The 14,012-nt window shown below is 40.1% G+C and overlaps 1 protein-coding gene across 1 annotated transcript in view; it reads left to right on the top strand.

Moving 5' to 3' along the window:
- The window catches only part of ntsr1 (neurotensin receptor 1 (high affinity)), an 86,285-nt gene that overhangs the window by 54,250 nt on the left and 18,023 nt on the right, over window positions 1–14,012 (top strand). Inside the window, exon 3 of the mRNA XM_040013870.1 lies at window positions 10,956–11,040. Coding sequence (XP_039869804.1) covers window positions 10,956–11,040 — 85 coding nt within the window. The remainder of the gene's footprint in view (window positions 1–10,955; window positions 11,041–14,012) is intronic.

The following is a 14,012-nucleotide window of genomic DNA, read 5'->3' as shown; positions in this document are numbered from 1 at the left end:
ATAAAAACCACTGGAATCAGATTTTGCTCCTAATTAGGTTAATTGGCAACACGATCAGGTATAAAAAGGACATCTCAGAGTTTCTCCAAGAAAAATAGGCAGCCGTTCACCAATCTACAAAAAAAAAACGCACCTACAGATTATGAATCCATTTCAGAATAATGTTCCTCAAGAAGACTATGAATGTCACATCTCTACGTGCAAGGGACAAGTCTGAAAATAAATACTGGATGCCTGTTATAGTTGGGCCCTCATGCAGCACGATTCTGGCATGTAAATCATTACATGGGGTCAGAAACACTTCTAGAAAACACTGTTTATGAACACAGCTCTCTGTGCAATCCACAAATGCAGGTTTAAGCTCTGATAAAAAAGCATCTTCCAGAAATGTTGCTGTCTTCTCCTGGCCTACTTAAAATGGACAGAGGCAAAATGAAAAACTGTTAAAAAATTTTATTAGAGTCCAGATTCTGAAGTGGCCTATCTGTAATATTTTGAGATAATCCAGCCTTTACAGCTCTAGTCCAAAAATGTAATTTCTGTGTGGTAACAATTGTTCTTCTGACAATTATTTACCATGTTGTCAATAGTTGTGGTCAATAAAATGCAGCTGTATGAAAAAAAAAAAGTACACCTTCTTTCTTTATTAAGACTTTACACATCAGGACATAATTAAAAATAAAATCCTCAGCAGTTGGGCACACACAAGCCGAAGCAAAGAAGCACTGTGTGAAAAAGTAGACTTTATTGCTTCCATAGAAATTACAAGGGTAACTAGCAACCAGGTACTGCTAATCAGGTGCACTTGATTAACTGATCATCAGTAAATATAAAGCAGAGGTTTTTGCATTTTGCTGTTCTGAAGCATTCAGGTCTTTGCCACCCATCAATCTGGGAATGGTTAGAAGCTTCTTTCCAAATAATTTCAAGTCTCTCATTCTACAATGAGAAAGATTATTCACAAATGGAAGTTTCTAATCTTCCCAGGAGTGGAAGTCCCAAGAAATTCTCCCCAAGGTCAGACCATACACTGCTCAGAGAAATTGTAAAAAAAAAAAAAAAAAAAAGGATATTTTGATTTCACCCATTAAAAGAAACAGCAGAATTTCCAGAAGCATTTTTCCTGATAGGAGTCATATTCAACTAGCACAGCCAGCTACTTCATACACACATTTTCTAAAAGAACTGGTTCTTACATGGCAGTTTTCTACTCTGTCTTAGCACTCAGAGCAGTTTACACAACTTGCCTCAGTCATACAAGCACTTTTTTCTATGCTTTTTTTTCTATGTCATTACTTTCTATCATTCACCCATATTTATACTCTGATGAATGCATCAGAGAGCAACGTGGGGTTAGTATCTTGCATAAGGATATTTGGCATGCAGACTGGAGTAGCTAGGGATCAAACGACCAACTTTGCAATTGGCAGATGACCTGCTCTACCTCCTCTACCCATAGCTCAGGAAGGGTGCAGTGGTTTAACTGACTGGGCCTGGTTCACTTAATACCTGGCTCGTATGACACTGGCAAAAAACCCTGGAATATATATTTCCATTTATTTGAGAGTCATTGAAAATATTTTTTGTCCCCTGTTTGATGAAACGACACATGATACCTGATCTCTGGCATTTCATGAAAAATTCACTGTGTAATAAAACATATAATGTCTTTCTATAATAATTCAATTTTCATTCTTCGGACCCACTTTGTCAAATCACAGAATGACTTTCAAACTTAACTGGATCAAGGGGGAACGTTGTATTCAAATGGGTTCCATTTTTTCTAATATTCCCAATTATAGCAGTAGTTGCTGTGATCTGTCCTGCTGTACTCAAAGTAATGTTGCACTTTAGTGACAATCCAATTAGCTGGATAATGTCAGGCAAATTAAATACAGAAAAAATACATTTTGTAATGATTTCTTGTACTGTTCTGACTGAGAGTGCTATCATTATCATACAGAGACAGGCAAATCTTAGTTGTAATATGTCTCACATATAATGTGGTCTTGGGTTATGAGAACAGACCAGTCCCTCCCTTCCTTTTACTCCCACTCCATGTCCTTTACTTAATTAGAACTATTCTTCATATGTGTGTGCGATAATTACAGTTGAATAGGTCCAAATTCTGAACCCAGTCAAAACATAACCTGTCTTTGTTTCATCATTGACAATTCAAAAAAAGCTTTTATTACAAAAAACACAAATCTAGTAAAGATTCATGAAATCTGCCCACAGGGTTTTGTCACTGATGTTTCTGCCTTTATCACCCATCACCCAGAAGATTTCAGTTGCCTTCCCAGCATTGCCAGTACATTATCTGTGCTTGCTTTTGGTAGAACTTTGAATTGGGTCATTATTAATATTGGTGGTCAGAGACTTGTTCAGTACTTGAATTTCAATTTTTGATCTTATTTTTCTTCAAATAAATTTGGTTTGTTTGGTTTAGCTGTAATTTACTTTTTTAATGCTCACATTTATGTATCTAACATCTAACAACCTACAATTTACAATGCTTTTTGAAATATATACATATATATAGCTTTACATTTTGAAGCTTTTAGAATTGTAGGGGTCTTCCAAGTGTTATTCTAATTTTAATGCAGGATAAACAGCCATACAGAGCAAATACTCCCCCAACTCATTCTATTTCAGTATAGAGTGACACTCTACTGCAATTTTCAGTTCTTTATGGTCATACTGCCTTCTCTCATATGTTCATCAGATATCACTCTATGCCTGTGTGTGTGTGCATGTGCGTGTGTGTGTACTTAGCACAGTAGCAGAACAAAACATGGCTCACTCAAGTTAATAACAATTCACCAGCCTACAATCGAGGTTTTCCAGAAATTGATCATTTGTCAGAAAACAAGAACCAAATCTAAACATCTGCAAATCTAATGGGCTAGGCCAGAGCACTATGAGGAAGGCTGTAGCTCTCACTTCATTTTAAAGGCATAGATGGAATAAAATAAATGGATGGAAATAGATGGAATAAAATAAAGAGACCTATTCACATAAACAAAGAATAAAATGTAAAAAAATAAAATAAAATAAAATAAAACTCTGACCATTCTCAATCCGACGCGTAACATAGCAACGATTTGTCACATCCCGAGGCGTCCCATAGGAACGCGAAAGGTAACCTTCTGCATCCCTATGATATGCGCTGGATTGTGGATGGAATCCAATAGAATGACGCTCCCGGCGGTAACACTTGTTCCAGCAGTGTATTCCAGCCCTAACCCCGATCTTAACCACAGTCTTGATCATATTAGGTAGTGTTTTCCAAAGTAATTAATGATGATAAAGTAAAACGAAATGTACATGTAGATTCATTCCAAATGGTTCTCATGTTTCCTGACGTTTCCAAACGTGTAACATAGAGACGTGTTGGGTGGCCAAAAACGTAACATACCGACGATTTCTCACATGGCATAATATGTTACGCTTTGGGATGAGAACGTGTTGGGAATACCAAGGGGACAGGAAGGATGTACCTATCACTGACTGGAACAAGCTCTAACGGTCATATTCTTTGACTTTACAGGTTGATCAGCTCAAGCTTACAAGTACATAAACACAGTGAGGAAGTATTCATGAATACTTATAAGTTTCATAAGTTAACTGTCACGGCTGGGGCAGCAGTCGTGTGGTGATGAAAAGGAGGATCCAAGTAGCAGACAGCAGCAATGATGTGAGTGAGTTTATTTACAGTGCACAATACATAACAAAAGCGAGGGCTGAACCAAACGTAAACCTAAACTGGGAAAAACTAATAAACAAACCTAAGGACACAGGATGATACGGAGAAAGCAGGGCAGAGCAGGGCAGAGAGAGGCAGAGAGAGGCGGAGAAACACTGATTAACACAGAATAACACAGACGAACCCACGAGGAGCACAGGCAGACACACACACTATAAATACACACAAGGAAATGAGGGAATGATACACCAGAGGGGAACACAGCTGAACCTAATTAAACACGACGAGACACAAACCTTCAAAGTAAAACAGGAAACTCACAGACTGTTTTACAACACAAACGAACAGAGCACAAGGGGAAGACACAGGTAGGGATAATAAAACACTGAACACCAGAACCAAACCCTAAGAACTAATATAAAAAGCAGAAGAAAGTAGAAAATAATAACAATAAACTCAAAACGCTGGGTCACCGACCCAGGACCATGACGTTAACCTTATATAATTATAAAAACAACATAACTTTTTATTTATAAGGGAAACATGCTTTCAAGTGAAGTCCAAAAAGGTGGGGATAAGATGAGAAAGACTTTTACACACACCAGAACTGTTTCACAGGTTATGTTTTTTTTTTTATATTATATATATATATATATATATATATATATATATATATATATATATATATATATATATATATATATATATATATATATATAATCATAAATGTATTTTATGTTTACCAACATGCCTACCTCTATTTATAATGTACAATTTATTATTCACAAATGCCCCTCCAGATAATTTAGTGTGTACTAAATTTTATCGACACTCAGATAAATCTGTCCAAAAGAGTGAGTACACTTTTCTTTTGTTTGTGTATTTGCACAGTGGTAGTTAGGAATCTACACATTGGGCCCCAGGGATTGGTGAGCCAGAGTTGGGGGTGGGGGGTGGAAGGTTGCAGACGACCTTATTAGACAAGTACGGTTCCAAATATTTGAGCTTACTCTTCACCATAGTACTATGGTTAAGTTCTACTTAGCAATATGAATAAAAAAGCCATGACCGAGGAAGGTACCATGGTTTCAGAATTGCTGAACAGACGTATTGACAGTGACAAATAGTAATGAGCAGAATGCTGAGGACTACGTTGTCATTGTGCTGGAGACTACAGAGAAAAAAGATCTGCCTCTGACTTATTGATTGACTATATGGGTGTAATGCAAACACGCATAAATAAACATGTTCATGTATGCATGATAGCAGGACGTTACATTAATTTAAATTCATTTTCTGGAGACTAATTTAGAACACAACCATAACTAATGTGGTAAGGTATTGTTCATGGTGTGGGGACAACAACTCATGCACACACAAATGCACACTGTTTTTACTTCTTCAGTTTGTTTATGTACTTAAGGTTATGGAAAGACAGGAAATTGCCCTGTTGAGGCTTGTCTCAACAAACAGCGGATGTTATTACACCCACTGAGGAATCAACAACAAAAATATCAATGTTAAGTGTTGCCAACTTTGCGGGATATTGTGAGACAAGTATTTCTTAACAGGGCACAAAAGGATGGAAAACAAAGGACTATCAATCACCTGCTGTAGACAGAATCTCATACCCAGAGATATAAAAGAGTAAATGTATGTTTGACCCAGTAATAATCTCTACTCACAGACATAAAAATCAGCACTTGAATATCTTTGGGGTCTATGTTCTGTTGCCTGCCTATCATGCAGTGATAGGAAATAACAGAGAACAATAAACACTGTTTAGAGAGGTTTCTTTAACTACATGCGTTATGTTGCATTCTGGATATGACAGCGGGGATCTTTAAGAAGCTGCTAACCAGCAGACATAAATGACAACAGTAGGCATTATCAGCAGCAACTGCCACCAATTATTCAGCCACACTGGGATTTTGAGGTAATAGATAATTAACCTAGGGAGATCACAAACTTTGCTGTATCACTAACTTTTCATTCTTACAGGTTACTCCAAAACAATGAAATCTGAATAAAAATGCTTTGTGGTGAAATCAATGAGTTCAGCCTGATGTCAAGTCTGTGTCACACAAGTAAATGGACTGGTTCTTATAAAGCACTTTAGTCTACTTGAGCACTCAAAGTGCTTTATTCACACAAGCACTTTTTCTATACGTTAGTGCCTTCCTTCTAACAGTCAGACTCTGATGAATGTATCAGAAAGTAACTTGGGGTTCAGTCTCTTGCATGCTTGGCATGCGGACTGGAGGAGCCAGGAATTGAACCACCAATCTTTAAAATACCAAGTTATAACTATCAGGTCTTTAAGTCTGACGTCATTAGCTGTGTCTGGGCCCAAACTCTGCTGCAGGTCCCTAAGTAAAACAATCACTGCAGCATCACTGAGAGTTGAAAAACTGTCTAAATTCTTTCATCTGTAATAAAATGATCAGTGTGGCTGCTCTACCGGGTGTAATAATTAAGTTTAACATCCAGGCATCCATGAAAACAGATTTTATTAAATTTAATGGAGTTGGAAGTTAGCAGGGAGTTAGCTTGCTAGTTTCCATCTAAATATAATATACCATGTTCAGACTGAGGGATTTCTGAAACACTTAAAACTTACAGCTCTGCTATCACTTCTGACATAAATGAAGACAGAACTAAACAGCAGTGGCATTCGTAGGGTTACTGAAGTTTGGCTAGCTGGTATAAAACAATGTGCTACGTGATCACTAGCGACATAGCTATTTTAGCATAATATAAACAGTGAAGCTGGAGGATGAACGCTAACTTTTTTCCACTCGATAAAAGTTAACGTTAACGGTTCCCGATGGTCAGGGACAAATGCAATCTAAACTAAACTTTAAAATGATTAGCGGTAATAAAAACTGAGAGAGGCCGACAGTGATCACAGACTGTTTTAGGGGCTTGTTGAGATTAAATAGAACAAGATACAAAGCATTAAAACATTTTAAAAATACAAAAGCCTTATAAGAAGCAGCAGCGATGAGATGATTCAGGAGGCCGATCACATGGGAAGCGGCGGCAACTCCAGGGCAGGTCTGGGGTTTCTCCTTGATGGTGAGGCTCCTTAGCCCACAGATCTGGAGGACGATGGCGGCGCCAAATAAAACTTCAGGTGGCCTGGAAGTTGGCCTGTGATGGTGTGGTTGTTTGATGGCCGAGGAGGAGAAGGAGTACGTGCAGGCTGTGGCTGAGCAGGATGTGGACATGCATTCCGCGCAGGATGTGATCTGGCAGGCGTGCAGACCAGACAGCGCAACGACCTCTGGTGGAAACATGGCTGGACCAGACTGCACAGAAACCTCTAGTGGAACAGGATGAGAAGAGCTCTGTTGGAGCAGAACCAGATGGTGATGTGAAGATGTGGAGGTCATATCTGGCTGGATAAGCTTGCCTGAGTTCCCAGCAGATGACGCAGGCGGCTGGGTCGGCTCGCTCAAGCTCTCAGCAGAGACAGAACAATGAGACTGCTCAGCTGAGCTCCCAGCTGAGACAGGTGGAGGCGGAGTTGGCTAAAGTTGTGCAGATCACACCCCCTGCACACGACTCCACAGCTAAGGCTACTGTGGAGTGTTGGCCATTTTCCTCATGGGAATGGATACAGTGCTGGTGCTTGCCGAACACCAGCCACCCCCTCCCAGTGGGTGCAATGACAGGCTGAGTGTCAGCTGTCCCCACCCTAGGAACAGGGACAGGCGCAGGAACAGGCCAGATACCAGTTGCCTCCACTCAAGGAACAGATTCCGGTGCAGAGGAGGACTTGGCCATGGCTGCCCTCACCTGTGGAGTAGGTGACTGTGGAATAGCTGTTCAGCTGTGCTTCCCAGGTGTTTTCACTTTGCCCATTTCCTGAGTCCTGCATAATGGGTCCAAAACCTGTTGACAGCTTACCATAACACAACGCTAACAAGCTCTACAATTTCAAAATGGCCTGACCCAAAGACCAAAATAACAATCTTCACATATTTAATGTTACATTAATGTTTCATCACTAAGTACACACATGTCTATACTTTTCAAGAAACTTACACTTTCACTGATCTTTACAGTAAAAGTAAAAACAATCATTCATTCATTCATTCATTCATTCATTCATTCATTCATTCATTCATTAAGTCAAAGTCAAAGTTAAAGTAAACTTTATTGTCATCTCTGCTATATCCAGTCCAGCATACAGAGAGATGAGATGATGAGGCTCTGGTTTCATCAGTGCAAAGCAAGCTAATAAATAGATATAAAAATGAGAAGAAAATAAATAAATATCCGCTTGAGAGTTACAATTAGAATTTACAATTTACAGTTGGTGTGGTTTAAAGTGACCAGTGTAGCAGCTTGTAAACCCAGTTCAACCCAGAGTGAATAAGATTGTTCATAGGGCAGCATAAATTGTCCATAGTGTAAATGACCTTTAAATTTGGTAAATATTTTTTACATTTGTTTGAAAGGCACTTCGGTTTTATTTTGAAACCCATGCTTTTATTTTGAAACAGGAAACTGGCACAAAACCGTTAAAGGGCTGTTAGTAACGTTTCTTTTAGGATATGGTAAATAGTGTGCCTTAAAGTGAAAAATATGTACGTTTACTTTGCCAATTAGTACCTGGCTGACAGTGGCACAAGGTTTGTTAATGTTTCCTTTAACGGAATAAGTTACATGCAATCAAAATGCCGTTTAATAGAGTTTATGTTGTTAACCTTGACCTTTATGTGTAGTTGTAAGTTAGTGAGGTGATATAATGAATTGAGTGATGTAAATTTGATGTAAATGCTATATGTGAGCAGGAGAAATTTGTTTCCTTTGATGTTATGGTATTAATATTGCTGGTTTTGTTTTGCTCCTAGCTCTTACGGTGTCTTCACTGAATGTTTCAATAAAAACCTTTCCAATAAAACCTCTGTGAAGCATCAGTATAAGAGACCATCATTCAGCCAGGGATGCTACACATAGAGTAGCGTGTCTTACAGAGGTAGTGGTGTGCAAAGTGCGAAAAAAGTCAGTTAACAGATTGTGTGGGTGTGTGTGGTGGGGGTGGGGGGGGGGGGGCTGGTAGTGAGTTCAGGAGTCTGATGGATCTGGCCCCGATGCTGCGGTAGCGTCTGCCTGATGGGAGGAGAGAAAAGAGTCCATGTGAGGGGTGTGACGGGTCGAGCACGATGCCTGAGGCCTTACTGATGCAGCGATTTGAAAGATGACTGTAGCAGAGGGAGAGATGTTCCAATGATCTTGGTAGCTGCTTTAACAATCCGTTGTAGTTTGCTGAGATCATCAACATTGCAGTTTCCAAACCACACGGAGATGCAGCTGGTCAGAACACTCTCTATTGTCCCCCTGTAGAACATAGTGAGGGTGGGAAGAGAGAGGTTGGCCCGCTTCAGACATCTCAGGAAGTGGAGGCGCTGCTGGGCGTTTTTGGTGATGGAGGTGGTGTTGGTGGTCCAGGTGAGGTTGTCTGAGATGTGAACTTACATGTTAGGTATACAGTAATCTGCTATTTGGGGATAATGCCTAGCTATAGCTGAGATCCAATGCAAGTTTCACATTTATGCTTTCAACTTTAATTGTCAGCCATATCTAGGTAATAATGGATTGCATTTATATAGCGCTTTTCGGGCCCTCAAAGCGCTGTACAGTTCCACTATTCATTCACTCTCACATTCACACACTGGTGGAGGCAAGCTACAGTTGTAGCCACAGCTGCTCTGGGGCAGACTGACAGAAGTGAGGCTGCCATATCGCACCATCGGCCCCTCTGGCCATCACCAGTAGGCGGTAGGTGAAGTGTCTTGCCCAAGGACACAACGACCGAGACTGTCCGAGCTGGGGCTCGAGCCGGCAATCTTCCGGTTGCAAGACAAACTGCCAAGTCTTTACTACTACTACTCTAGGTACTTTACTCTTTTGGAAAAAAGGAGTTTATGTGACACTGACACTGACAGCATTTTGCAAGATTTAAGAGGTCGTCAAAGCAGTTTTTCCATATGGTCAAATACAGTGGTCCCCAGTATGCTGTATCCAGTGACCAAAGAATACTGAACTAGGAGTCTTTCTTCCCTCCTGTGTTACTCCAAATCAAATACCCTTGTGTGGTGATGAGTTCTGAGGGTATTTATGTAATCTGTTGGATGGAATCCAGCAAAGTAGTAATCTTGGGGTTCGTTGCACTTTTTTTCTATATGTAAATTCCCTTGCTCAACTTTTATCAATAAACTCTTGTATCATTCTCTCAGTCTCTGAAGGCTATTTACTGAGTTTATTTCATCAATTTTCTTACAAGGATTTTAGTCATATATATCGCAACTGATGATGTACAACTAATTTAAATATACCTAATATTAATGGTTCTTTTGTTCTGTCTGACTTTTACATACATTTTTCAAGTATTGAATTATACAAACTTAACCACAAGGTCCACATAAGATAAACATTTGCATGAGCTAAGGGCTACTCAAATACTATACTTCGGTAGTATAGTAATCACTATAGCAATTATGGAGGTTCCATAAAAACAGAAACAGACTGGTCGAGCTTCAAAGATCTGCAGGAAAAAGGGGTAAATTAATCAAATAAATTAAGCACATAGTGCTGATAATAGTGTTTATTGTCTCAGTCTCTCTGTGTTGGTTTGAGCAGAACATTTATGATCCTGTCCAGTTATTAAAAATGAATATTCTACCTGAATATTTTTTGACAGTGTATGAGTCCCTTTTGGATCAGAAATACTCCTACTGCATTATCTACTCTGAGTTTTAAGTGAAACTGAAATATTTGCCAGCTGGTTGACATAGTGCGTCATCATGAACATGATAAATAATCAGTACAGGAAATTTCCAATATCCATAAAAAAGGTCTGTCTTTTATTACAAAATAAATCATCTGGTTGTTAACAAATTATGGCAGGAGATACTGGATTCAATCCATGTGGTTTTTGATTTCAAAAATTCAACTGAAAAATAATTTCAGTGATGTGTACAGGACATTTATAGACACTGTCACAATACTGTTCTGTTGATCTTTTAAATCAAACAAATTCACTGGTTTCTTTGTTCTGATGTCCTTGATATAAATCAACAATCAAAGCATTTGTTTAAGCCTGATTCCTAATTACTTGTGTCAACATCCTGCACAGTGTGCAAATGAGTATTTTCCATTAACAAATCAATTTTCTGTTTTTCTGTGTCTGTTTGCCTAGTTACTGGTTTCTAATGCTTCCCCTCTTCCTTGTGTTCAGGAGCTGTGGTCATAGCCTTTGTGGTCTGCTGGCTGCCCTATCACGCTCGCCGTCTCATGTTTTGCTACGTGACTGAGTGGTCAGAGTGAGTAACGATTCCTCTCAGTCTTTCATGCAAGGGAACATTCACTACTTGGTTTAGTCCAGGGGTCAGCAACCTTTAACACCCAAAGAGCCACTTGGACCCGGTTTCCACGCAAAAGAAAACACTGGGAGCCGAAAATACTTTTTGAAATCTAAAATGAAGATAACACTGTATATATTGTTTTTTTTAACCTTTATGCTTTGTGTGAACAACTAAAGTAAGTAAGTAAAGTGTATTTATTAAGTGCTTTTCACAGACAGACAGTCATATCTCATATATCTCTCTCTCTCTCTCTCTCTCTCTATATATATATATAGATATATCTATATCTATCTATCTATATCTATCTATCTATATCTTCTGTTCCATATGAATAATGGATAAGCAGCTTGTAAATGTGGCAGCTGAAAAATCATACATCCTGAGTAATTAAATACACTTCCTATTCAATGAAACACAGTAACCACACAGCTTCTGTGGCTGGCGCCCCATTAGAGCAACACAAGTTGCAGAGCATGTTTGCTTGTTGCAAAAAAAAAAAAAAAAAAAAAAAAAAAAAACTTTAGATGGTGTGCATAATGTGATATCATTCTGTTATCATATGTTACCTTATATATGTAATCAATAATTATGAACAATGAATAATTATCAAAATAGTTTATAATATATGTTTGGTGAATTAACCAAGGTCTTCTGTTCTGCTTCTGTATAATCTACAATTTATATTATTGACATAAAAGTAACTAATGTTCTCAGATAAATAATGAATTTAAAAAGTACTGCCCCATAAGTTTTAAAAGTTTTAAATTTTTAATACAATTACAACTACTCCATTTTTGTATTTTAGTATAGCACTTTATAGTTGTATGCACAGTCCCCTCACAGCAAGAAAGACAAAGTCTCAGATTTAAATCTCCTGAGCCTTCCTATTCTGGATTCCTCCCAAAAAGCACATGAATGTTATTTTAAATGGTTAGGAAAATGGGTAGATGATAACGTACATTCCATCTCTCACAATACCAACATTGCTCTAGTTGCCTAGGTTATCCTGATATGTGTCATTCAAAAGAATCATTTCCTCTCATCTAGTGGAGTTCCCCCACTTTTCCAGCTGAGGACCATGGCCTCAGATTTACAGGTGCTGACACTGGATCAGACTTTACTTTAAAGAAGTAAAGCTGTGTTAACCATCCTAAATAAGAGAGTTTCTGTGTTAACCTTTCATTGGTTTGCTGAATTGTGATGGTTGGGCCCTTTTTCCATAGCTAGTGTGGTTCGGGAGGGGGGTGAGAACTCACCACTTTGGTGAATAACGGCCTGTTTTATTTGTTTTATTGGATTTCTTTATTTTGGGGTGTTTTGGGGTTTTTCTTTCTGTTACTTGTGTTCTTCAGGGCCCCGTTAACATTGGTGTACGGTGTAGGTTCACGAGGGCCAGTTGAACAAATAAAAGGGTTACACATGATTTAAAAGTGACTGTAGTATGTTTCTGTCAAACCAGGTTGTCTTGGAATATGGGCACCTGGGTTATCTGGTTGGGTACAGGTATGTGGGGCTAGGCTGAGTTAATGCTCGACAGCGTAGTGCACTCCGGGCAGCCGTTGTTCGCAGGTTTGAGCCCTGGAGCCCCCCCTTCTGCGCTAGCAACAGCTAAAACCATTCTTACAGTAGTAAGGATCCAGGTCAACTGTACTAGGGGAGGTCACGGACCCAGATCCCACTACCCCCTAGTCGTTCAAGGCAGCTTGTGCACTTCTATACCCCTACATAACGGGGCTAGCAGCCCCTCACACAGGGACAGGACCAGACGGCGTGGAAACCTCTAGCAGATCAGAAACAGGACCTGAACCAGACAGTGTAGAAACCTCTGGCAGAGACAGAATGAGGTGGAGCTGTGCAGGACACAAAGCCAGCCCAGGATGCTATGGCTGAGGCTGTGCAGTGTACGCAGTCTGTTCAAATGGCTCCACTGGCATCAATAGCAATGTGGAGTATCTAGTTGGCTTGATAAGCTTGCCTGAGCTCCCAGCTGAAACAGGTGAAGGCTGGGTCGACTCATCTGAGCTCCCAGTTGGTGATACAGAAAACTGAGACAGCTCACCTGAGCCACCAGCTGACGGCAAAGGAAGCTGGGTTGGAGCAAATTACAAAGCCTGATCAGGATGCTCTAACGGCAGCAGCTGGAGTTGTTGTGAGGGGCTGGCCTCACAACAGCCAGAACCTGTTTCCTTCCCTCCAATTACCAGCCCTCCCCACCCAAGGAGCATGGATGGGTGCAAGGACAGGCAGGGTCCTACCTGCCCTTACCCTAGGAACGAGTACAGACTCATGAACAGGCCAAGTTGCCTCTACCCGAGGGACATATACAGGTGCAGAGGAAGACTGTGTCACGGCTGCCTTCACCTGGGGAACAGGTAACGGTTGGACACCAGCTGTTCCCACCCAAGGAACAGTTGGGGACAGCTAAGAGTGGGGACAGTCTCAGAGTACCGACCGAGTGGCACAAGTTTTTGAATGGGTGACCCTAGGAAAAGAAAACACAGCTTCTGAGAGCTGGGAAACACACAGTCCAGTTTATTTGGGGCCCAGTTTGGGTTCAACACAAACAGAAACTTCTGCTTCTTCAGGTTTAGAAACAAAATCAAAGTTTTCGAGCTTCAAAGACAAACAGTCTGTATGAACTGATGAGTTTGGCCAGCTCCTGGGCTCACAGCGAGTGAGATCCCTTTCCCTCTCGAGGTGAGCAGAATCTGCTGGGTCCATGGTGTGGTCGCATTGTTCTGTCAAGATTGCGTTGTGTGGCTGGCAGGATTGGACATGGATGTGAACATCCAAGCATAGAAAACATAAAACGTAAACTAAACAGGAAACTAAACTAGGGAGCTAGGAAAACAATAAACAGAAAAACTAGGAGCCAGGAGCTAACTAGTAACCACTCGGGGAAACAAGGAACATGGGAGAGACACACACAG

Source organism: Simochromis diagramma, unplaced genomic scaffold (genome assembly GCF_900408965.1).
Source record: "Simochromis diagramma unplaced genomic scaffold, fSimDia1.1 OVJJ01000705.1, whole genome shotgun sequence".
Classification (NCBI taxonomy): Eukaryota; Metazoa; Chordata; class Actinopteri; order Cichliformes; family Cichlidae; genus Simochromis; species Simochromis diagramma.
This window is presented reverse-complemented; position numbering and strand designations above follow the sequence as displayed.